Source organism: Ipomoea triloba, chromosome 5 (genome assembly GCF_003576645.1).
Source record: "Ipomoea triloba cultivar NCNSP0323 chromosome 5, ASM357664v1".
In the NCBI taxonomy this organism is placed as follows: domain Eukaryota; kingdom Viridiplantae; phylum Streptophyta; class Magnoliopsida; order Solanales; family Convolvulaceae; genus Ipomoea; species Ipomoea triloba.
This window is the reverse complement of record NC_044920.1, coordinates 12,866,029-12,889,487: the sequence shown is the minus strand read 5'-3', so window position 1 is coordinate 12,889,487 and position 23,459 is coordinate 12,866,029. Positions and strand designations below refer to the sequence as shown.

At 31.9% G+C, this 23,459-nt stretch overlaps 1 protein-coding gene, 1 long non-coding RNA gene and 1 pseudogene across 5 annotated transcripts; 2 read left to right on the top strand and 1 right to left on the bottom strand.

The window, feature by feature from the left end:
• Positions 1 to 1,008: 1,008 nt before the first annotated feature.
• Positions 1,009 to 4,606, bottom strand: LOC116019655 (protein phosphatase 2C 77-like). Of its 2 annotated transcripts, none has more exons than XM_031259936.1 (5): positions 4,450 to 4,606; positions 2,813 to 4,295; positions 2,231 to 2,569; positions 2,039 to 2,144; positions 1,009 to 1,663 (listed from the first exon to the last, which is right to left on the bottom strand). In XM_031259936.1, the coding sequence occupies exons 2-5, from the start codon at positions 3,578 to 3,580 to the stop codon at positions 1,317 to 1,319; spliced, it is 1,560 nt and encodes a 519-aa protein (XP_031115796.1). In that variant the 5' UTR covers positions 3,581 to 4,295; positions 4,450 to 4,606; the 3' UTR covers positions 1,009 to 1,316. The 2 variants fall into 2 exon arrangements, with proteins under 2 accessions (XP_031115796.1, XP_031115797.1); XM_031259937.1 differs by having other exon boundaries at positions 2,813 to 4,058.
• Positions 4,607 to 13,507: 8,901 nt separating this feature from the next.
• Positions 13,508 to 13,887, top strand: LOC116019148 (annotated as a pseudogene).
• Positions 13,888 to 15,811: 1,924 nt separating this feature from the next.
• Positions 15,812 to 18,009, top strand: LOC116020718. Of its 3 annotated transcripts, XR_004098830.1 has the most exons (4): positions 15,812 to 16,052; positions 16,743 to 17,173; positions 17,329 to 17,442; positions 17,719 to 18,007. It is a non-coding gene; the product is annotated as an uncharacterized LOC116020718 (long non-coding RNA). The 3 variants fall into 3 exon arrangements; XR_004098829.1 differs by having other exon boundaries at positions 15,812 to 17,173; positions 17,326 to 17,442; positions 17,719 to 18,009; XR_004098828.1 differs by having other exon boundaries at positions 15,812 to 17,173; positions 17,719 to 18,006.
• Positions 18,010 to 23,459: the final 5,450 nt, after the last annotated feature.

Here is a 23,459-nt window from a genome sequence, read left to right as displayed (position 1 = left end):
TTATATTGTAATGCAGACGATTGTTCATAGTATAATTTGCCCCCTTCCCAACCCAATCATTATTCTATGGACCATAAAAAATACATTCTTCCCAACCCAGTCATTATTCTATGGACCATAAAAAATACATTATTTGTGTACGTAAAATACATTATGAGTATTGAAAGTACATTATTTTGTATATTATAAAATAATATATATTCAGTACACGAATAATGTAATTTTAACATATTAAAAATAGGCAAAAAACTTGTGTGAGACCGTCTCACCATGAGACGGGTCGGGTCGGGTCAAGATACAAATGTAACACTTATATGCACAAATGTCATACTTATATGCTCAAATGTAATACTAATCAGGAATAAAAATTTTGTTATTTATAAGGGTAAATGTAATACTTTTAAGGGAAAATACAATACTTTTACATTTCGATTTAAAAGTATTACATTTTTGCACAAAAGTATTATATTTGCCCTTATAAGTAAGGAACACTTGTTAACATTATTTATTATGAAAAATATATTACTTTTTCTCTAATAAGTAACAAAAATTGTATTCTTGATTAGTGTTATATTTGAGCATATAAGTATGACATTTGCACATATAAGTATGACATTTGCATGGTGTTTTGACCCGACCCGACCCGTCTCACGAATAAGGATCCGTGAGACGGTCTCACACAAGTGTGACCCTTAAAAATATATCCTGTATTTATGGTCCACACAGTATAATAAGTAAAAAATACATTTTCAATATATTAAAAATACAATATTTATGTACGTTAAGTATATTATTTGAATATTAAAAGTACATTATTTTGTATATTATCAAATAATGTACATTCAATACACAAATAATATATTTTTGGAGTTTCTAAACTTTTTTATTTTACTAATTTCTAGAATTTAAAATCTGCATATTTTGTCTATGCCTACTCTAATTCTTCCCATTTTGATTTTAAAAAAAAAAAAAAACCCAGACTTCAATTGAGCAAGATGCCCCATTGGCTTCTCTGATAAAATATGCAGTCTATATTGATGACTTAAAGTGTTACAGCAGTGGACAGCAAAATGTCATCCATATATTAATATAATAAAGAATAGGAGGCTGAGTATCTGAAACACAAGGATTTCTTGCAAAAACATGTCAGCAATGGTTTTGACCAAACATTTCCCTAAAAATGTTTATTGTCAAAACACTTTAACGTACCATAATATCATACTAGAAATTCTGCAACCTTGGCCTGCATAAAGAAGGGGGCTGGATTCTGCAATATTCCCAGCAATATATGAGAGCTGATTTAGACTGTTCAACACTTACACTTTCTTCTTGAACTTTCTCTGTGCTTTCAAGTCCACCACAATAACAGAGATATTGTCTTGGCTTCCCCTCTGGAGCGCGATTCGCGTCAGGTACTGTGCTGCATCTTGAGCAGCAGGATCAGTGGCGTTGTCGTCATCGCCCCTTTCTTTAGATGGCGTGTCCCCGCCATTCTTTTTGTGCCAGAGGAGGATTCTTCTCCTCGCCACATCACACACTTCCTCATTAGCCATCACATCCCACAGACCATCACTCGCTAAAATAAGGCACTCGTCTTCTTTTGCCCGAGGGGTAAACGTCATTTCTGGTTCCGGGATTACGTATGGCCTCAAATATCTGTCACCTGCAGACACAATTCAAGAACATTGTATATACCAAGCAACCAAATCATTGGTTTCATGCATGGCAATGTGGGTATCATCATATTCATGAATTATGGTTGTTACATTATAAGATTGAAATTGGTTTAGGCTCTGATACCATGTTATTATATTCTAAGTGGACTATAATGAACATGGGCCAAACACATTATAAGATTGAATCCAATGAATTAACTAATCTAATCCATGGCCTTAAAAACTCATATTCTCTCCTATATTTTCAAATGTGCAGACATCCGGTTTGGATGAGGTTTTGATTTGACAGCAAAACTTTTTAGATATCGAGCTACAAGATGATGACTTTTTGAAGCTAATAAAGTTGGGAGAGTGGAACATACCAATGGATCTTGAAACTGCAAGGACACCTGACACGCGATGCCCATCCCAATTAATGACTTTGCCTCCTAAAGCTTCTATTCTTGAATACTCATCTTCTCTATTTGGCTGCAAAAGAAAATATTAAGATATCAGGAAGTGCCCCAGAAAAGAACATTTAAAAGAAGAACAATTATTCCAGGCAATGATGTTACTTTGTGATCAACGGACAGTGGCATGGCTGATTTTCCCCGGCAGAGGACAGCCCTTGAATCACCGCAGTTGGCAACGATTATATGCGTGGGACAAACAATTGAAACTACAGCCGTAGATCCAACTGCTTCGGGAGCAATAGGATCAACAGCAGCATCACACTCGAAACCTCGGGAGATCCCTCCAACCTCATCATCAACTTTTTGGAAGCAACTGAACAAAGCCTTTTCCCATTGCTCCTTCCAGTTACTGCCAACGCTTTCAGTGTGCAAATCCTCCTTCCGAGTGTGCAGCTCCTCGGTTAAAGCTAGATGGAACCGTTCACGGCAATAATTAGCAACCTGCAATATAGTTTCTTAGAATCTGACGGCAGATGGAAGCGAAAGAGCAAAATACAATACAGACTTCCAGAAATTGGTGGCTAGGGGATTGTTGGGCGGAGGCCAGTGGCACTGACACCCTGCCTCTCGAAAATGTGGTGATATATAAGGAAATAAAGTTGTGCCTTTGGTATGACTATAGGTTTTGGCATATGGTAAGCGCTTGATCTTAACACTAGTAATTAGATGTTGAGATAGATGTACCTGACAGCCTCCATGCCCATCATAAACCCCATAAAAGTGTGCTAGGGGATTTCGAGCCATTGCATTAGTGTCGGGGACATGGATTTGCATTTGAGAAGGGATTCCCGAAAACCTTGGTAGAGCTACAGCAGAATCTTCCATTTCCAACCTCTTCCCACAGATTGATACAAGTCCCCAGAGAGGAGGTGTGGAATCAAAAACAACACATTGCTTCCCACCATTCACCGAATACGATTTGTTTATGCTAAGAAGAACTGCACCGTTTTTATCTCCATTAACTGGTGAAGTGGCCCCAGAATTGGCCTCTATGGCTCCACATTCCTTCTCAGACACGAAGCTACTTCCATTTCTTTCAGAGCAAGAAGAAATACTGCCCAGTAACTTGCCACTAGTCGGTGACATCAAACCATTGTCTCTAGAGTTTTGACCTATTTTAGCATCACTAATAACCAGACATATTCCATTTCCATGCACCTTTGATAACAACTTTTCTCCTCCTCCTCCTCCTCCTCGAATTTCATCATTGTCATAACCCCGTGTGTCATCGAAGCTATCTCTTGGAACTCTACGATTGTCGCACATCATACTACCATTACCAATCGACACCAAAGACAACTTGGCCTTGGTAGGTTCTGACAGCAAATTGGTTGTGTATGCCACCAGCTCAAGTCCACTAATATTCGTACGGGAAGGCAGCACTGATTCATCATATATCACACGATTCCCGGGCTTGTAATGTACAGCAATTGTTGGAGATGCCTCCTCCATTCGATCGTCTCTGTGGCTAAACGATATCCCCAACTTTATACCTCCAACCTGATCTATACTTGTGTATGTCAAGCCTTGTAATTATACAACCCGAAGTCAACATAGATGGGGGGTTCTTTCAAAAGTTAAGTGTCCAAGAATCCTTAAGATGCCACTGTCCTTGTAATAATCAAGGGAATTCAACAATCAAATACGTAACTGACGAGAGGCTTAGCTCAACTATGTATCCAATACAATGGGAAAGCAGATCCAAATTTCAATTTCAATGGGAATCAATATCCTTGAAACATATGCCAAAATTATTACACAGAACAGCATTCAGCATCTTCTGAGCTTCTATTCCCACTTATACTCTCACTAGGTCCTATCCAAAAGACACCAAAAAAGTCCCAATCCAGAATCTCTTTTACTCCAACTATCATCAACCCAATTAATTAAAGAACCAAAACCAAGTCAATATGCAGTGCCCACTGCTTCTCTGATACACAAACAAAAGAGAAGCAAAGCATATAACTTTATCCAAGAGAACTCTCAATCACAAGTCTCAGATATCAAACAACTGAACCAAAAAATACCAAGTTCAAGATTAACACACACACAATCTCATAAACCAAAAACAGCCCAAGTACTCCAAATGAATATAAAGAGAGCCCTTTTCTCTCTATAACAAAAAGACCCAATCTTTGATCAACTCATGTATATTGTTCATTAGGACCTACAGTATATCAATAATCAAATTGCATAAACAAACAAACAAACAAAGAAAAGAAAACCTCAGGAATGCATAAACCCATTAGTGGTGAAAAGCTGTGGAGAAACTAACCCAAATCATACAAGGAAGAAATGGTGACTTTAATGAAGTTGCTTACCGTTTTGAAATGGTGCACTCTAGTGGAATTCAAGAAAGAGTTCAAGACTAGGACTTACTTGTACACCTCCAACAAACAACCTAGTTACTACTAATCAATGAATCCCAAGCCAAACACAAAATTTAAAAAAACAAAAAAAACAAAAAAAAAAAGAAAGAAAAAACACAACCCAACAACACAGGGAGGGAGAAAGAGAGAGAGAGAGAAAGCAGAGGGGGTGTGAATGTGTTGATGTGTCAAGAAAATATGCTAAAGAAATTGTACTGGTAAGGTGGGCCCCGGGCGGGGGACAGGTGTCCAAGCAGGTGGCGGGTAGGCATTTGTGGGGTGGAGAGTATAGCATGTTTCTTGTTTTCTTGATCTTTGACGTGTGCCTTTTTCTTGCGGTGAACTGATGAGATGAGATGATGATCTTTAATGCTTTCCGATGAAAATTTTGTGGGGCCCACCTAGATGAGTGCTCTCGTGCCACGTTTCAACCGATAGATATTATCTCCGGCTTTTCCCTGTGGGCCCGTTGGGTGTGACCAAACGTTGTGACGTTACGTTGTTTACGTGTCCATAATCTACTCGACTACTTTTTTTAGTTTTTATTTTTGCTTTTCTTCACTTCTCTTTTCTTTTCTCCCGCCGCAACACTTTTTTTTTTTAATAAATCAAATAATATACTTTTAAAATGGGAGAAAAATTATACATGTCCACTGAATTTGATTTTTGAGTTATTGTGGTAGAATTAGCTTGTATGGTGACATAAATGTTGATTTTGACTGTTAAATGTTTAAAATATTAACTTTTAAATTTTATTTCAAATATTTATAGTTTTTTTTAACCTTGTACAACTAATTTTTAAATTTAAAAAGTGTAGATTAGTGAAATATTTGGAGAAGAATACTACAAAAGTTATAAAAAAAAAATCATAGAATGAGGAATGTTAAAGTCTTGAACTTAGATATAAAAGTTAAAATTAATTTTTTTCATAATCTCGTGAGCTAACTATGTCATAACTTTAATAATTTAGGAATCAAATGTGCTAACACTTCAAATTAAAAGATGAAAATAACTATCATATATAATTAGAGGATCAAAATTGTCATTTTCCTTTAACCTTATGTTTTAAAATGTATCCCTATTTAAAAAAATAAGTTAAAAATTACCCATATTTGAAAAATAAAATTTTAAATTATACTACTCTCTCTCTCTCTCTAACCCAGTATTTATAGTTTACAAATTGTAAAAATGTCAAATTTAATTCATATGTTATACTTATTATGTTAATTTTGACCTATGTTATGCATTTTTTTTTAAAAGTTAATAATTAATAATTTGATCTAATTTCATTCAATTAAATTTTTAGTAAAATTTGTTAATTATAAATTTGTGTTTACTTAAACCAAACAAATCAATTATTTATTACTTGTATAATATAAAAATATTGAATTATATTTAAGAGTTTGGAAAATGACTGATCAACCATATTTTAGCTAGTTTGATCAACTTTAGAGGTGTTTTGATTTGTTTGACTAATTCAATAGATAAAAATAGGTATTTGGTAACAACTTTTTCCTAGAGCGGATTAGCGCAACTAATTGAATTTAATTACTATGTGTACTCTAAATTACCCCAAACCTTCTCCACTCTCACAAATCAACATTGCTGAAACTCTGGCAAATTATTCTTTCGTGGAGAAATGAGTATTGTGAGAACACACCATAGTTGTCCAAGTAGTGGAAAAGAAGAAAATAATAAATTTTCAAGTTTAATGGCAACTCGGAGAGAATAATGAAGGTTTTAAAATCAGAAAATTGAATTAGAAAAATAACTGGAAAAAATAGCAATGTTTCGGTGAATTACTAAAATATGGGGTAAAGATTGAAATGGAAACTTTCCCTAAAAATTGACAAAAATAGGACAATTTTAAAAACTGGATTGAAATAGGAAAAGAGCATTAGGAAAAGAGCATTTGAAACTTGCGTTTGAGGTCAGAAACAAGTCCCACATGCGTTTGTTAATTAATTTATTTTTTCAAACTTTAACCACAAATGCAAGTGCGTTCATTATAAAAAAAAAATAAATAAATAAAAGAACACTATCGCCTTCTTCGGCGAAGCAGAAGGTGACCAAAAGGCGACAATTTTTTTATTTTTATTTTTTGTATAATGAACGCAAGTCTCACTTGCGTTCTGAAGTATAAAATACTTCAGTTACAAGTGGAACTTGTGTTTGTGGTCAACGTTTGAAAAAAAAAAAAAACAAATGCATGTGGGACTTGCGTTTATGACCTAAAACACAAGTCTCAAATGTTTTTGTTTTTTTTTTTTTTCTTTCTTTTCAGTCTAGCTTTTAAAATCGTCTTATTTTTGTCACTTTTTGGGGAAAGCTTTCCGTTTTTTTATCTTTTACCCTAAAACATGAGATACAAGAGGCCTGTTTACTAACATAAAATTGTTTTCTGTTTTCTGTTTTTTAATTTTTCAGTTTTCATTCTCTGTTTTTCATTCTCTGTTTTCTGTTTAGAAAACTTGTTTACTAACACTTATTTTTTTCAAATTTATTTTTTCAAATTAACGTTATAAAATTAACAATAAGTTTAATTTCGAGTTATTTTTAGACCTTATATTTAAAATATTTTAAAATATATTTGATTTAAATAGAATAAATATATATTTTACTTTGAAATCCAATATATGTAAAAAAAAATTTACATTTGATATCCGGACCAAATTTATATATGTATATAACATAAATAAAAATATATTTGAACCAATAACCTATTAAGTTCACAAAAAAATTAGTTTAGATAATATTAATATTTTTTGAGCGAATATTTAAAATATGTTTGGATATATTCATTTGAATGACATGTATGTAATATATAATTTTTATTTTGAATTCTAATATAGTAATATATGTGTGAAATTTCGATATCTAATATTTGGACCAAAACCAATTGTCAATTGAGTTCAATCAAAATATAAAGCGTGGTATAGATTGCAATTTTTAATTTAGATAATGTGAATGATGTATAATTTTAAGCATAATCAAGTAAGTTATGTTTAAATAAATAATGTAAATAGAAAAGATAGAAGATGATGATAAATAAAAAAAAGATGATAATAAATGTAATCATACTAATGAATAAATATGTAAGTAGATAATGGTAAGAATGTGGTTATAATGACATATAGTCTAATAGATTATAGTTGATTCTGTTTTCTATTTAGAACACAGTTTTTTATAGTGTTTCAGTTTTCTAGAAAACTGAAAAATTATTTCCTGTTTTCAAAATGGAAAACTGTGCTAGTAAACATGTTTTCTGTTTTCTGTTTTTCAGTTTTCAAAATTTTCAGAAAATTAGAGAAAATTTCCAGTTAGTAAATGCACCCAAGATTTTTCTTTATCCTTGGTACCATTGACACTACTTATTTGACTGATTTTGCATCTACCGACCATAGATATCTTGTTTATGAAGTTTTTGGTAAATTATTGTGGACCATGATCTACACAGTGCTATGTAGATAATAAAAAAAAAGTATATTTTTAATATACTAAAAGTACATTATTTGTATATTGAATGCTATGTTATACAAAATAATGTACTTTTTAGTATTCAAATAATATACTTTTCTTAAATTGTAACACCCCAATTTTCACATTTTGGATTTATTACAAAATCCTTAGAATATAATACATTGCGGAAGCGTCTAACCAGCAGAAAACTGGGTGTTACCGCCACGCTTAGGTATCTTTCCTATACCCAAACGCTAAGGCTAAACTTACAACCTCAAATAACCATATCAATATCCAGATATGTACATATGGAAATAATCCCTCAGGGTGTCTATTCTAGGATAGAGTAGTCTTCCCCCTCGACTTCCATCCTATTCAGAGCTCATCGGGCCACAGAGGCCCACGCTAGACTGCATCTAATAAAGTACACAATGAAGTGTAGTTAGCGCGACGGCTAAGTAAGGATATCCATTATCACTCGAAAATAAACAAAGGTTTTCAAAATAATTATTCAACAAGAACAAGGTAAGATAACATTACCCAACAATCGCAATCAACCTGCAAACATTTTTAACAACAAGTAATTTCACTTCATTTCAGTAAATCGAGCAAATAACTCAGTCATTAATTCACCCGATGGTTAGCTCTCACACATCACCCATGGTACACAATTCTCGCCTTACTCATAAGTGGGGTACGAAACACATCCACTATTAGATCTCGGTGGGGTACACAACACATCCACCTTTCCAACTCTCACGTGGGGTACGAAACACATCCACGTTTAACTCACGGTGGGGTACGAAACACATCCACCTTTAATTCACCAGTGGGGTACGAAACACATCCACTATTAGATCTCGGTGGGGTACACAACACATCCACCTTTCCAACTCTCACGTGGGGTACGAAACACATCCACGTTTAACTCACGGTGGGGTACGAAACACATCCACCTTTAATTCACGAGTGGGGTACGAAACACATCCACTATTAGATCTCGGTGGGGTACACAACACATCCACCTTTCCAACTCTCACGTGGGGTACGAAACACATCCACGTTTAACTCACGGTGGGGTACGAAACACATCCACCTTTAATTCACGAGTGGGGTACGAAACACATCCACTATTAGATCTCGGTGGGGTACACAACACATCCACCTTTCCAACTCTCACGTGGGGTACGAAACACATCCACGTTTAACTCACGGTGGGGTACGAAACACATCCACCTTTAATTCATCACACGACTCCATCACCAATAACTCACTCAGATATATTTTCCCAACCCGCATGCTTAGGTTAGTATTAATCACGTCACAGAAAATCAAGTATAGAGTCATAATAATGTTCAAAACATAATTATTTTCCATGTTAATATAATGCACAAAAATAATATTTGTCAAAATTGTTTCTAACCATCCTTTTCAGAAAATTTCAGCTTGGCGCAGTCCGAAAGATTGAGTCGGTAAAAATAGTTCCCGAACTCTTTTTCACTTGAAATTTTTATGGTAGAACCCTAACTCATAGTACTTGATGTTCATAAAAAGTTTTGGTCATCAAGGTTCACGAATTATCACAGAAAATTCCATTTTTGCCCTTGGCAGTGTGCTGTCCAGCATTTTTTCCTCTCTGGACTAGTTTTGGAAAAATAATCGAAAACCATACTTATACTACTCCAAAAATTATGAAATGTTATATGCAGCTTCTACACTTATAGAACTACATGTATAAAAAAAATTGGATCAAAATACCTTACCGAGTTTTCCCAGAAATTCACGGAAGTCACTGCCAGAGACTAACTTGATTTTACTTCAATATTTTCACAAGTATAAGCCTATATGGGCATAAATCCAACATATACATGCATAAAATAGCTATGAACATGCATAACAAATTTATCAAAAATCAAAGCAAGGATTTTTGAAGCCAATTTATAGATCCATAACATAACACATAATCATCACGTAAAAATTCCTAACCGTATAATTTCCTAGCAATTGTCTATATCCAAGTGATTGAGCCAACTTAAGGGATTCCTTACCTCCGTAGAAGATTTTTAAACCGTAAAGTTGAGGGTGTTCCCTTTGGAATTCTTCTCCAAAAATCCTAAAGAAATGTCACCATAACAACAATATTTTTCTTATATTAAACATCAACACTTTAAATGCTAGAGATGATTGAACCATTAAAGCTTAAAGTCTTACCTAGACTTGGTCACTTGAGTTGGGAATAAGTGAGTGGGAGTTCTAGATCACAAGGGCAAGACTTAGAAAATTTCCTCCTTCTTCTACCTTTGTGTATTTTCGAAAATGGAGTGGAGAGAAGAGAGAGATGATCACATTTGCTAGACTAATCTTTTCTTTCTTCCTTTCCTTAGGGTAAATTCGAATGGGAGTGAGGGAATGAGATGATGTGAGTGATTAGGCTAGATTTACTCTTGAAGATCAAGCAACCAAGTACAAGCCACCATACCTCATTAATGTTACAATCAAGATCAAATCTTAGTTCTAGGATTGGATTGCCACATGTCAACACCCTATTAATCCCTTATGAAGACATTAATCTAATTGGCCAGTTTATGCTTAAATCAGATGAATGTCCGGAGGATTATAACTTAATTCGGGAAAATTCTAATACCAAAATTATCGTAAAAATATTCTCGTCGCAAATCACCAATTTTGGGAATTTTCCGGTAATCCGCCAAATTTAGGTTCAGAGTCCGTAACAATTTATCCCTTACAGTCCAAATAGAATTTCTCTTGAGCTAATCAAAAATTCAGGCTTAATCGTATGATACTTAATAATCCCAATTCTAGAAAAATTCGAATTGAATCTACGTCCTTAAAATTTTCTCGGTTCGTAACCGATACGTAGTTCGTAGCTTATCGATAATTAATCCTTAAGAGAAAAAGTTATTTCAAGCTCCGAATGGTTTTCTCTTAAATGTCATAGCTTAAAAAAATTATATCGCTATTCTCGAATTTTAACTATGCCGTGAAAACCGAGGGGTTACATAAATAAAATGTACATTTTTGGAATAAGGGTCAAATAGGTCATTGAACTACACATCAAAATGCAATTATTAAAAAAAATGCAATTACGTCATCGAACTAAAAAACAATGCAATTGGGTCGCTGAACTACTACACAAATTCGTCCAATTTAATCCAAAATGACATATTTTACTTCTTTTTCTGGTTACCAATTTTAAAAATAATATTTTAAAATAATTTTAAATAAAATAATTAATTAAATTTAAAATTTAAAAAAAAAAAGAAAAAGAAAAAGAAAAAGAAAAAGAAAACACTTTCCCCCGGAGACGATTTGTTTCCGGCCGACTTGTTTCCCTGGCCATAGAGATGAAGGTCCTCGTCTCCATGGCTGGAGACGAAGCCGGCCGACCGGCAGTTCTTATTTTTTTTGTTTTTGTTCTTAATTTTAATTTTAATTAATTATTATATTTAAAATTATTTTAAAATATTTTTTTTTTGAAAAGAAAAAAATAAAATATTATTTAAAATATTATTTTTAAGTTTAGTAACTAGTACATTAGTTAAAACAGGTCATATTGGATTAAATTGCATGAATTTGTGTAGTTCATGGACTCAATTGCATTATTTTTTAGTTCGATGACCTAATTGCATTTTGGTCTGTAATTCAGTGGTCTATTTGACCCTTATTCCTACATTTTTAATAAACTAAAAGTACATTATTTGTGTATTAAATATATATTATTTGTTAGTATGGTCTACCAAGTAATGATTGGAAGTTTTTCTCTATTGTTGTACAAATTGCAATTGAATGAAGAATTAAATTAAAATGGGTCATGGGGTTAGGGTTTTATTTTGTATATTCAACCTTTTATGCTTTTTATAATTACAATTTGACCCCAAGAATAATAAACCTAGATGATGATAATAATAATAATTTTTAAAATAAAATTATTTTAATTTTATATATCTAAAACTAAAAATAGTGTAGGGATACTTAAATAAATAAAACAATAGACTTACGTTTTTATACGTCATTTTGCACGCAAATTATATCGTGGACCGTGGTCCACAATGCATTGTGGACCGCGCATCAAAACGACGTCGTTTTGATTAATGAAAACAGACGGATGAATTGGCGCCACTCACTTTCAGTTCATATACACTGCAGTTACATTTTAACACAACTGCAGTTACATTTCAACACAACTGCAGTTACATTTTGATATAACTACAGTTTCATTCGATAATATAAAAACACAAATGTAAAACTGTTATTCAGTATCAGTTCATATACACTGCAGTTACATTTCAACACAACTACAGTTACATTTCGATATAACTACAGTTTCATTCGATAATATAAAACACAAATGTAAAACTATTATTCAGTATCAGTTCATATACACTGGAGTTACATTTCAACACAACTACAGTTACATTTCGATATAACTATAGTTTCATTCGATAATATCAAAACAAATGTAAGGCAATATCTTTTGAGATGAACTGTAGTGTCAATTACGGGCTCCGTCTCCCACTTACTGAAACGACGTCGTTTTGGGACCACGGTCCATAATACATTGTGGACCGCGGTCCACGATATAAGAACTGCATTTTACATCCATGTTATACCTAATATTAAATAACTAATTTATTAAGTATATTTTTTTTTTACAAATTGTTAATGCTACTAGCTTGTGAAAACTAACACAATTAATTATTAATTAGCTAATTACCAAACACCAAAGTTGTTTAATCAAGTCAATAAGTTAAAATGGGTGTTTGGTAATAGCCTTTTCCCTCGGTTGATTGAACGCAATTAACCAAAATTTGAAACAGTACTTTGGGTAACATTTCATATTAGCTTATTGATTTTTTTAAAAGACTAATTTAGCTCCCAAAAGCCCTAAATCTTATACTCTCGCAGACGGAAAACCAACATCTGAAAATTTTACTGTGAACCATGGTCGATGTAGAAGCGTGGACCATGAATATGTATAATTTTAATTATATTTTAGTTTTATTTGACAATATTGCTATGCTTTTTTGTTTCATTTTCCCTCCAGACTAGTTGCATTATAGCAATACTAAAGTATCATTTTGATTCTACTATACTTTCATTTGATAATATACATTATTGATTGAGCTCTATTTTTTTGTTTCATTTTCCACACACTAGTTTAATTATAGTAACGTTGAAGTATTATTTTAATTGTACTTCAGGTCATTTAACAATATATGTTAATAATGCTATTGTATGACTCTAGATTTTAGTTTCATTTTTCACGCACACTAGTTTTAGAGAAAATTGCACTTTTAGTCCTATGACTATAGGACTCTTGTTAATTGCAACACTTGACTTTAAAAACTAACAAATTAGTTCCTTAACTGTGATTTTTTTAATAGATTTGGTCCTCCCGGCCAAATTTAGCCGAAAAGTTGTAATGGACAAAATCTTGAGGACAATTTAGTCATTTGTTTTCTTTTCTTCTCTTGTGCGCCGAAAGCATGGAAGACCACGAACCCACTTCAAGATAGGCTACGACGTTGTAATGGCGTTGGAGTGGGTTGTGTTAGGCTACACATCATGCTCCTTCTACTCACCTTTCCGGGCATCGACCCGCTCCGAAAGGGCCTCATCACCGTCACCCGCAACCTCCTCAAACCCTTCATGTCGATCGTCTCCTTCTGCCTCTTCCTGTTGATGGATATCTACTGGAAGTACGAGACTCGGGCCACCTGTGAATCGCTGGATTCGTGTTCTCCATCGGAGCACCTCCGCCATCAAAAATCTATCATGAAGTCTCAGCGCAACACCCGCCTCATCGCCTCCGCCCTTGTCTTTTACTGGCTCCTCTACTCCCTCACCACCATAGTCGTCCGCGTCAACCAGCTCAACAATCGCTTGGAGAAGATGAAGAACCGGGACTGATTCCTTGCTCTCACGCTCGGATCACCTAGAGATTTTCAGTTTTCCAATCAGATAAGGCCATTTTATTGCTTTTCATTTCATGGAATGTTTAGTGGCTTAGGTTTCTTTTCTACTGCTCTGTTTTGAGCTTTTTGAACATCTATTTTGTCAATTAGTAACTTCTAATGGTTATTACTTTTGAGGTTAATTTGCCACGAACCCACAACCCTCGTAGGATTTGGTCATTAGCTAATTCTTGAAGTGGGTCCGTGGTCTTCCATGGCTTCCGACGCACAGGAGAAGAAAAGAGAAGAAGAAAAAAGAGCAAATGACTAAATTGCCTTCAAGATTTTGTCAATTACAATTTTTCGGTCGAATTTGGCCGGGAGGACCAAATCTGTTAAAAAAATAACAGTTAAGGGACTAATTTGTTAATTTTTAAAGTCAAGTGTTATAATTAACAAGAGTCCTATAGTTATAGGACTAAAATGCAATTTTCTCCTAGTTTTATTATAACAATACTAAAGTATCAATTTAATTATACTACAATTTCATTTCATAATAATGTGTTCTGTTTTTTTTTTAAATTCATTTTCCACACATTAGTTTCATTATAGTAACACTAAAATATCATTTTAATTTTAATAGTTTCATTTGGTGATCATGATCCATACATTGATGTGTGGACCACGGTCCATTGTATAACTACCGCCAACATCTTCCTTATCGTTCATACCCTATCTTCTTCCTACTCTCTCTTTTCGCAGCAAACTAATGAACGTGCTCCTCCGCATCCAACTTCTATATGATAATGAGGGTGTTTGGTAAATAGCTATTAACCGTTATCTGTTAGCTGTTAGCTGATTGAGTTAGTAAATTAGAGTAGTTGATAGCATTAACTGATTGTAGAAAGATGTTTGGTAAATTAATTGTAAGCTGATAGTTGATTATCTTTTTTTTTTAAAAGATAGTTGATTACATGCAAAATAACTTTATCAAAAAGCTTCTTGAAAAAGTTGATTTGAATAGCTTTTTTAAATTTTATCATTTGAAGCAATAATCTGCTGCAAAAAACTAATTAATCAAACACTTATATTGAATGCTTAACCAAGTCAAACAACTAATAGTGATCAAGTAAGTCAAAATTGACTGATAAGCTAACTATATTACCAAATGTGACCAATCTCTAGCAATAGGCTCTAATCTCCTCAGGTGCATGGAATTATTTTTATTTAGGATAACACTTGTGTGAGACTGTCACAAGGGTCTCAACCCGTGAGACGGGTTGGATATTTGATTAATGGGTCGGATCTTTGATATCATTAATCAAAGATCCGACACGTCTCACAGATTGAGACTCACGAGACAGTCTCACACAAGTTTCTACCTTTTGTTTCCTAAGATATAATTCTAATGCAGAAGATCAAATTGTCACTGTGTGTTTTTTTAATCACTGTTAATTCTGAACATTGATTTAGGCCAGATCAATGACTCAAATTTAATTGCACAACCCGGACTATATATATATATATATGGTAGGGTTCCAATGAGATCACTTGTTTAGGTAAGATCAGATCTTGTGCATCCATTGAATATTTTTTAATGGTCTAGGTTGATTGACACACACAATTCGTTCGCACACATTTAATCACCATTCACACACACTTTCACTACAAAAAACTGATTGTTTAGCAACATATACTTAGCGGCGGTTATATATAACCGCCTCTAAATAACTATTTTGAGGCGGTTATAAAAATCGCCTCTAATTTAATATGGAAACCTAAATAATTAATTGTCAGTGAACAATTCCTTGGGACGGTTCATTGTAACCGACACTAAAAATTTTTTTATTTTTATATTTTTGGATTTTTCTCTGTTTGCGAGACTGCCAGACTGCTACTGCCATCGCCACTTTTCTATTCGCTTTCAGCGAGTTGCGAGACTGCCATCGCTACACCCACCTCCACCGCCACCACAGCTATCCACTGCCATCGCTACAGCCACCGCCACCGCTACTTCTTCATCCTTCACTTCCAGCTTCTAACCGCCACCGCAGATACCCACCGCCACCGCAAGTTGCAACCACGCCGCACTGCCAGCGCCCCGCTATTCCACTGTCGTCCATCCGTCTAGCACTCCGTCTCCAGCGACCGACAAGTCGATAACAACTTGCAAATACTCTGGTTAGAACCAAACTTCAACCTTATTGTCTTAATTAATTAGTCCTAATTCCATAATTGATAAATCCCTAATTTTCTAAACCTTCAATCTTCAACTTTTTAAATACTAATGAACTTGTGATAAACTGGTGCTTGGGCCTTGAAATGATTTTACAGCCAGTATTGCGAAGAATAAAGCTAGTAATAGAAGAATGGTGATCCAACAAGTACTAGATTTTGTTGATATGATTTTTCTCTGTTGATAGATAGATAGGTTTGAAGTTCACTAATCTAGAAGAATGGTTAATCTGGAATTGGTATTACTATGTTGGTTTGGTCGACAATAAGAGAACTTATATCTAGTATGTTTGAGTTGCTGTGAGTTTCTGTTTTACCTAAATTAAAGTTAGGATGAGATTGCATACTATCTATTTGAGAAAATGTCTATTAAAGTGAAGGATTTTGTTGAAGCAAAAAACCATGTTGAATTGGTGTTTCACTATGTTATTAATAAATTTTTATGGCTTCTTTTCATTTGGAAGCATCTCATATATTCTTTTATGCACAGACTGCTTTGTCTGATATTCTTTACTAGAATGTTTCTTAGTCTAGTCATAGGAAAGTTATTTGATTATATCTGGAGTACTAGAAGGAGATAGATGCTTACTTTGTACTTTCAATGGTGTTTCTTGCTAAGTGCTTTCAACCATGTAGGATTCAGTGGAGGAATTTAAGCAGGAACAGGAGGAAACTTTTAGAAAGCTTTCCTCAGGTTTGTTCTCTATTGCTAAAAGACCCGAAGCTAATAACTTCTTTATCTTGCAGAGAAAATAGTTGAACCATCTTAATTGTAACTGTAGAGCAGTGGACATGGTTTACAGATTGTGGTAATGTGTCTATGGTTGTGTTTTATGACTTTTGTCTAAACATGATTCTAACTTTTGTCTCTTTTAAGGGTTATTAACAATGACAACCATGTTGAACCTGTTGACGAAGGTAAAAGATTCAAGACCTTATCATTTGTGAGCTACTTTGTCATATGCTATATATATATTGTGTAGGTTGTGCTGGTAGCAAACTCACTCCCTGTATTAAATGACATTACTGCTATGGAGTTGTCCGATATTGTTGCTAAAGCTGCTAAGGTATACTATTTCATCCTGAATTGATATTTCCCCTGCATAGGCTAATGTAAAAGTATGATTTATGTGCCTGATACCTCTCCTTTGACCAAAGCCTTATAAGAAGACATGATAGATTATGTGTTTTTTTTTTCTTAATTTTTTTTATCAAATAGCAGGGTAGCCTTCTTCTTTAGGTGTTTTTTGGTTCTAGTATTATAGGAGATCAAATGCCAGCCCCCTCAAGTCCCAGAGATGGTGATGATGTGACTATCACAGTTGGGCACCCTCAGGTACTGATTGGATTTATGATTGTGCTATTTCTATTTTCTGGTATGTTCTGGGGTTTTAATTGTATTTATTCTCTATATAATGTTTCAATCATAGACTCATAGTTCTCCTTCAATTATCCATTTTATAATTCCCCACATCCTTGTCATTGTCTTTTCATTTTTTGGGGAACAGTTGTTAGAATATATTGTAGCTTGTGAAATGTTCGAAATGTATAATTTCTTACTGGAGATCTGTTAGATTTTATTTTTATTTTTTACATTGATGTTATCTTTTAGGAGTTTGTGAAGGATCACTCGATGTTGCTGTTGATGGATTCAACCCACACTTGATGTTGCTGTTGATGGAGTTTGTCAAATGTTGGTGTTTAACATTTTTTTATCACTTCTGTTGAAGGTTAGGATGAGAGAAATTGATGGATTCACCACTTGCTGTTGCTAGAGTTTGTCAAATGTTGGTGTTTAATATTTTTTGATCACTTGTTGTTGCTTTTGAATACAATGCTCAAATATTAATATATTATTGAATACTATTAAATGTTACAATTGATTTTTTTTTTCCAATTAAATGTGTACATAGAGTATTTGTGATTGCAATACACTTTTTTTTTTTGAAAAGCAATACACATTTTAATATAAAGATTTTTTAATAAATATAATTGAATAATAATTATAAAAATATAATAATGTAATTATAAATTATTTAGCGATACTTAATAACTGTCACTAAAATTAATAACTGTCACTAAAATTAAAAGGAAAAAACTAATAGTTATATTTAGTGGCGGTTAGAGAACTGCCGCTAAAAGCAAAGTAAACTATTCTATATTTAGAGGCAGTTTCAAAACTGCCGCTAAAAGCAAAATAAACTAGCCTATATTTAGAGGCGGTTTTAAAACCGTCGCTAAATGCAATGCTGGTCAATAATTCCCACACTTGTCTAAAACCACCTCTAAATCCTTCGCGACACACTATTTAGACACGGTTGGAGAACCGCCTCTAAATAGTTTAGTGGCGGTTTTGAACCGCCTCTAAATAACAAATTAACCGCCACTAAATAACCTTTTTGGTGTAGTGTTTAACTTGGAATCTTAATCAATTTAAACCATTAAAATATTTTGAGATCAAATCTTGTACATGAATCTAAAAAATTTGAATGGTCTGGATTGCTTGACACACTCACTCCATACGCACATATTTAATCACTATTTGCACACATTTAATCACCGCTTGCACACATTTTATCATCGTTCGCACACACTTCAACTTAGAATGTTAAATCAATTTAGACAATTAAATTATTACATGGATGTACAAGATCTGATCTCACGATCTTACCTAAACAAGTGATCTCATATGATCCTAACTCTCTCTCTATATATATATATACTAGTAAATTACCTGGGCAATGCACGGATAATATTTTTGTTATTATATATTTAAATAATAAAATTAAAGATCCAAGTTATAAATAATAAATAATTATAATATTTGGAAGTGTATATTTATTTAATTATAAGATAAGTGCAAAAGTATCAGTAATATATGTCTCGATTTGTTCACAATTAATAATTTGCAATTTTCTTTTATTAATAATAATCAATTTTATAATGTACATTAACATGCAATTTCTATTTTATTGTATGCAATTTGCCTAATAATTATTAATTATTGATTGATTAATCACTCCTATTATTATTCGATAATATTTATTATATTATATATTATTATTATTATTATTATTATTATTATTAAGAATTAAGAATTACTCCGTAATAATTTGCAATTTGCCTTTTATTAATGATAATCAATATTGTTATTATTTTAAATCAATTTACCGTAATAATAATAATAATAATTACTCCGGATATTATCCGATTATATTATTATTATTATTATTATTAAGAATTAAGAATTAATAATTTGCAATTTGCCTTTATTAATAATAATCAATCATGTTATTATTTTAAATCAATTTACCGTTTTCCACCGATTAAGAATTATTGCCTTTTTTATAATGTAATAATAATTAATCCTGTTATTATTTTAAATCAATTTACCGTAATAATAATAATAATCACTCATATTATCATCCGATTATATTATTATTATTATTATTATTATTATTATTAAGAATTAATAATTAATAATTTGCAATTTGTCTTTATTAATAATAATCAATCATGTTATTATTTTAAATCACTTTACCGTTTTTCACCGATTAAGAATTATTGTCTTTTTTTATAATGTACGTTAGCATTCAATTTCTATTTTATTGTATGCAATTTGCCTTTATTAAATCATTACAATTTGTCTTTATTAATAATAATTACTCCTGTTATTATCCGATTAAGAATTAAAGAATTTGCAATTACTCCTGTTATTATCCGATTAAGAATTAAAGAATTTGCAATTTGCCCTGTTATTATCCGATTAAGAATTAAAGAATTTGCAATTTGCCTTTATTAATAATAATCACTCCTGTTATTATTTTAAATCAATTTACCATTTTTCAAAAATTAAGAATTATTGCCTAATCAATCCTGTTATTATTTTAAATCAATTTACAGTTTTTCACCGATTAAGAATTATTGCCTTTTTTTTTATAATGTACGTTAGCATGAAATTTCTATTTTATTGTATGCAATTTGCCTTTATTAAATCATTGGAATTTGCCTTTATTAATAATAATCATTCCTGTTATTATCCGATATAAGAATTAAGAATTTGTAATTTCCCTTTATTAATAATAATCACTCATGTTAATATTTTAAATCAATTTACGGTTTTTCAACGATTAAGAATTATTGCCTAATCACTACTGCTATTATTTTAAATCAATTTACTTTTTCAAAGATTAAGAATTATTGCCTTTTTTTTTATAATGTGTGTTAGTATGCAATTTCTCTTTTATTGTATGCAATTTGCCTTTATTAAATCATTGCAATTTACCTTTATTAATAATAATCACTCCTTATTAAATCATTGCAAACACCAATTAATATTAACAACACAATATTGTATTAGACATATCACAAATTATATATCACCAATCACCAATCAATATTAACAACACAATATTATATTAGACATATCACAAATTATATATCACCAATCACCAATCAATATTAACAACACAATATTACCATATTATCATATGGCATTATATTATTAATAAATATAGATAATTAATAAAATTAATAAAATAATAAATAAATAAATGTTAACAATATTACCATATTAGATATATCACAAATTATATATCACCAATCACCAATTAATATTATTAATAAATATATATAATGGTATTACATTATTAATAAATATGGATAATGACATTACATTATTAATAAATATGGATAATTAATTAAATTAATAAAATAATATTTTGAACGTGTTCACTCAATATTTATTATTATTATTATTATTATTATTATATTATTATTATTATTATAAAAAAGACAATTTTATTACCATTTAAATACTTTGTATTGCCAAAGGTCTTGTGATTAAGTGGCATGAAGTGATTCTCCCAAGTGGGAAGTCATGGATTCGAGCCTCAGTGGGGGTAATGTTGACTTTGTTGGGCTTCAGTAGGTTGAGAAAGTATATGGACAGGTACTACATGTACCAGAGTCAATAATACTCAAAAAAAATATTTTGTATTAAATATTTTTATACTATTAATCATCATTATAAAGATAATTTTGAAAATATTCTATATTTATTACAAATATTAATATTTTGGAAGATTTTTGCATATTCATTAACTAAAAAAATAAGTTTTTATTATAAAGATAATTTAATTTTATTACCATTTAAATACTATGTAATTACTTTCAATTCCTTAATTTCTTATTCTCCATTATTAGTTTAATTACAATCATTTCATTATTTTACTTAATTCCATTATTAGCTTAATTTTAATTAATTCTTTAATTTCTTAATTAGTATAACAATTAATGGAAGGAAACGACTTTTACTCCTCCATATCTAAATACTCCCTTAATTTCTTATTCTTCATTATAAGTTTAATTACAATTATTTCTTTATTTTACTTAATACCTTAATTCCATTATTAGCTTAATTTTACTTAATTCCTTAATTTCTTAATTGGTATAATAATAAAAGGAAGTAAACCACTTTTACTGATCCTCCATATCTGTGCAATTATCCTCCATAAATATATTTGAATGATTTAATTGTAATAATTATGATGTATAGTAATTCCTAATATTGTGCAAAACATATATAATATATATATACATATATGAGATTATATTAACATTGTGCAATTATAATTATTAGGTATAAAAGTGTAATTGCAAAATATTAATATATTAAGAATTAATTGTAATTAAGCTAATAAAAATATATATATATATATATATATATATATATATATAATTACATAATAATTGCCTAATAATTATTATTATTACAGGAATAATAAAAAAATTCAAGGATGATGATTGATGAAGTCTGAAGTCGAAATCCGCTGCATCTGAAATATATTTCAAACTTCTCACACATATAGTGAGAGAGAAATTAAAGTACGGTTATCACGACGACTCGAGGCCCAACTGCTTCAGTCTTTCGATCATTTGAATAACCGGATTGTCATTCAATGGACTCACTGCCAGGACGCAAGTCACTATGCCTAGCTATCGGATAGAAAAGGAGTTGTTATGAAATTTTTATCGCTTCTGTGGGGATAGTAAGAGGGAGAAAGTAAAATACCGGAGAGATCGATGCCTTGGAGGGTTAGTGTTTGGATTGCGTTTTCGAGAGCTGTGATACTGTTCGCACCGCCTTTGATGGTTCCATTTTCGCTGTCGTTGCCGGAGCCGCCCGCTGCAACCGCTACCATGAACACTGAACATAGAATAATTAAGAGAGGGAAGACTGCAGATATTAAGGATTATACATTTGTATTTATAGGTGGAAAATACTAATTCAAAAGGATAGTGTAATATTCAAGGTAATTTATTTAAGGTTAGGTGGAAAATACTAATTCAAAAGGAAAGTGTAAAATTCTAGGTATTTTTTTTTTTTGAATACAACTAACTCTATTAGAATGCAGTATCTGTTCATAACTACTTTCTCAACCTATTGAAGCACAAGAGTCAGTATTGACTCCACTGAGGCTCGAACCTCCCTTATAAAGGGAAGGATTTGATGCCATTGGACTACAAGATCCTTTGGCAATTTAAGGTATTTAAATATTAATTCTAAATATTATTTTTGTCCAAATGAAAATACTAATTTAAAAGGAAAGTGTAATAATTTATTTGAGGTATTTTAAATATTAATTCTAAATGTTATTTTTGTCCCGATATTTGATATTACTAAAATATCCCTGAAATTTGGGCGGGAAAACTCAATCCAGCACTTCTATTATTATTATTACTAGTATTTTCGCCCGTGCGATGCACGGAATGGATTTGTTATAATATATTAAAAATATTTAGATTAATATATAATTATTTAAATTAGATCATCAAATATTATATAGTGCAATTGAAGATATGTTTTGGATCATTTACATTTTTTGATGTTGTCATTGCTTTAGTTTGAGCAAATAATTGCTCAAATTAATAGCTAATGTGTAGATCTACGCATGCGGTGTTATAATTTTGGATATTTTATATATCATTATTTATGATTTTTATAAATTGGGCAAATGTACTTGTTCTGTGACAACTCAGTTATAGGAGTCAATTCCAATTGTTATCTTAAATCATTTGTATGGAACATATTAATTTTTTGTCTAGATATATAGCTGATACTGCTAAATACGGGGTTACGAAGCTAAAGCGGGTAAATACGATATCTTATTATCAAAAGGATCAAAGTCCCGGATTACAATACAAAAAGGCTCGAAGGGCTCGACAGGTCGGTAGTGGGCTTTCCTACTGTCCGAGCACTCTTCAAGGCTTAGTCTAGAATCCATCCAAAAGTCCCTCTCTCTCCTCATTAATGTGGTATTTATAAGAGGGGAAAGTGGCGACCTCCGGGGC

Bases quoted from the DNA above. Each gene is read 5' to 3' on its own strand.
- LOC116019655 (XM_031259936.1), bottom strand. From the start codon at position 3,580: ATGGAGGAGGCATCTCCAACAATTGCTGTACATTACAAGCCCGGGAAT. The intron at 2,570-2,812 runs GTACATCTATCT...ACTATATTGCAG, and splicing joins ATGGGCATGGAGGCTGTCAG to GTTGCTAATTATTGCCGTGA. The intron at 1,664-2,038 runs GTATGTTCCACT...TTGTGTCTGCAG, and splicing joins TGCAGTTTCAAGATCCATTG to GTGACAGATATTTGAGGCCA.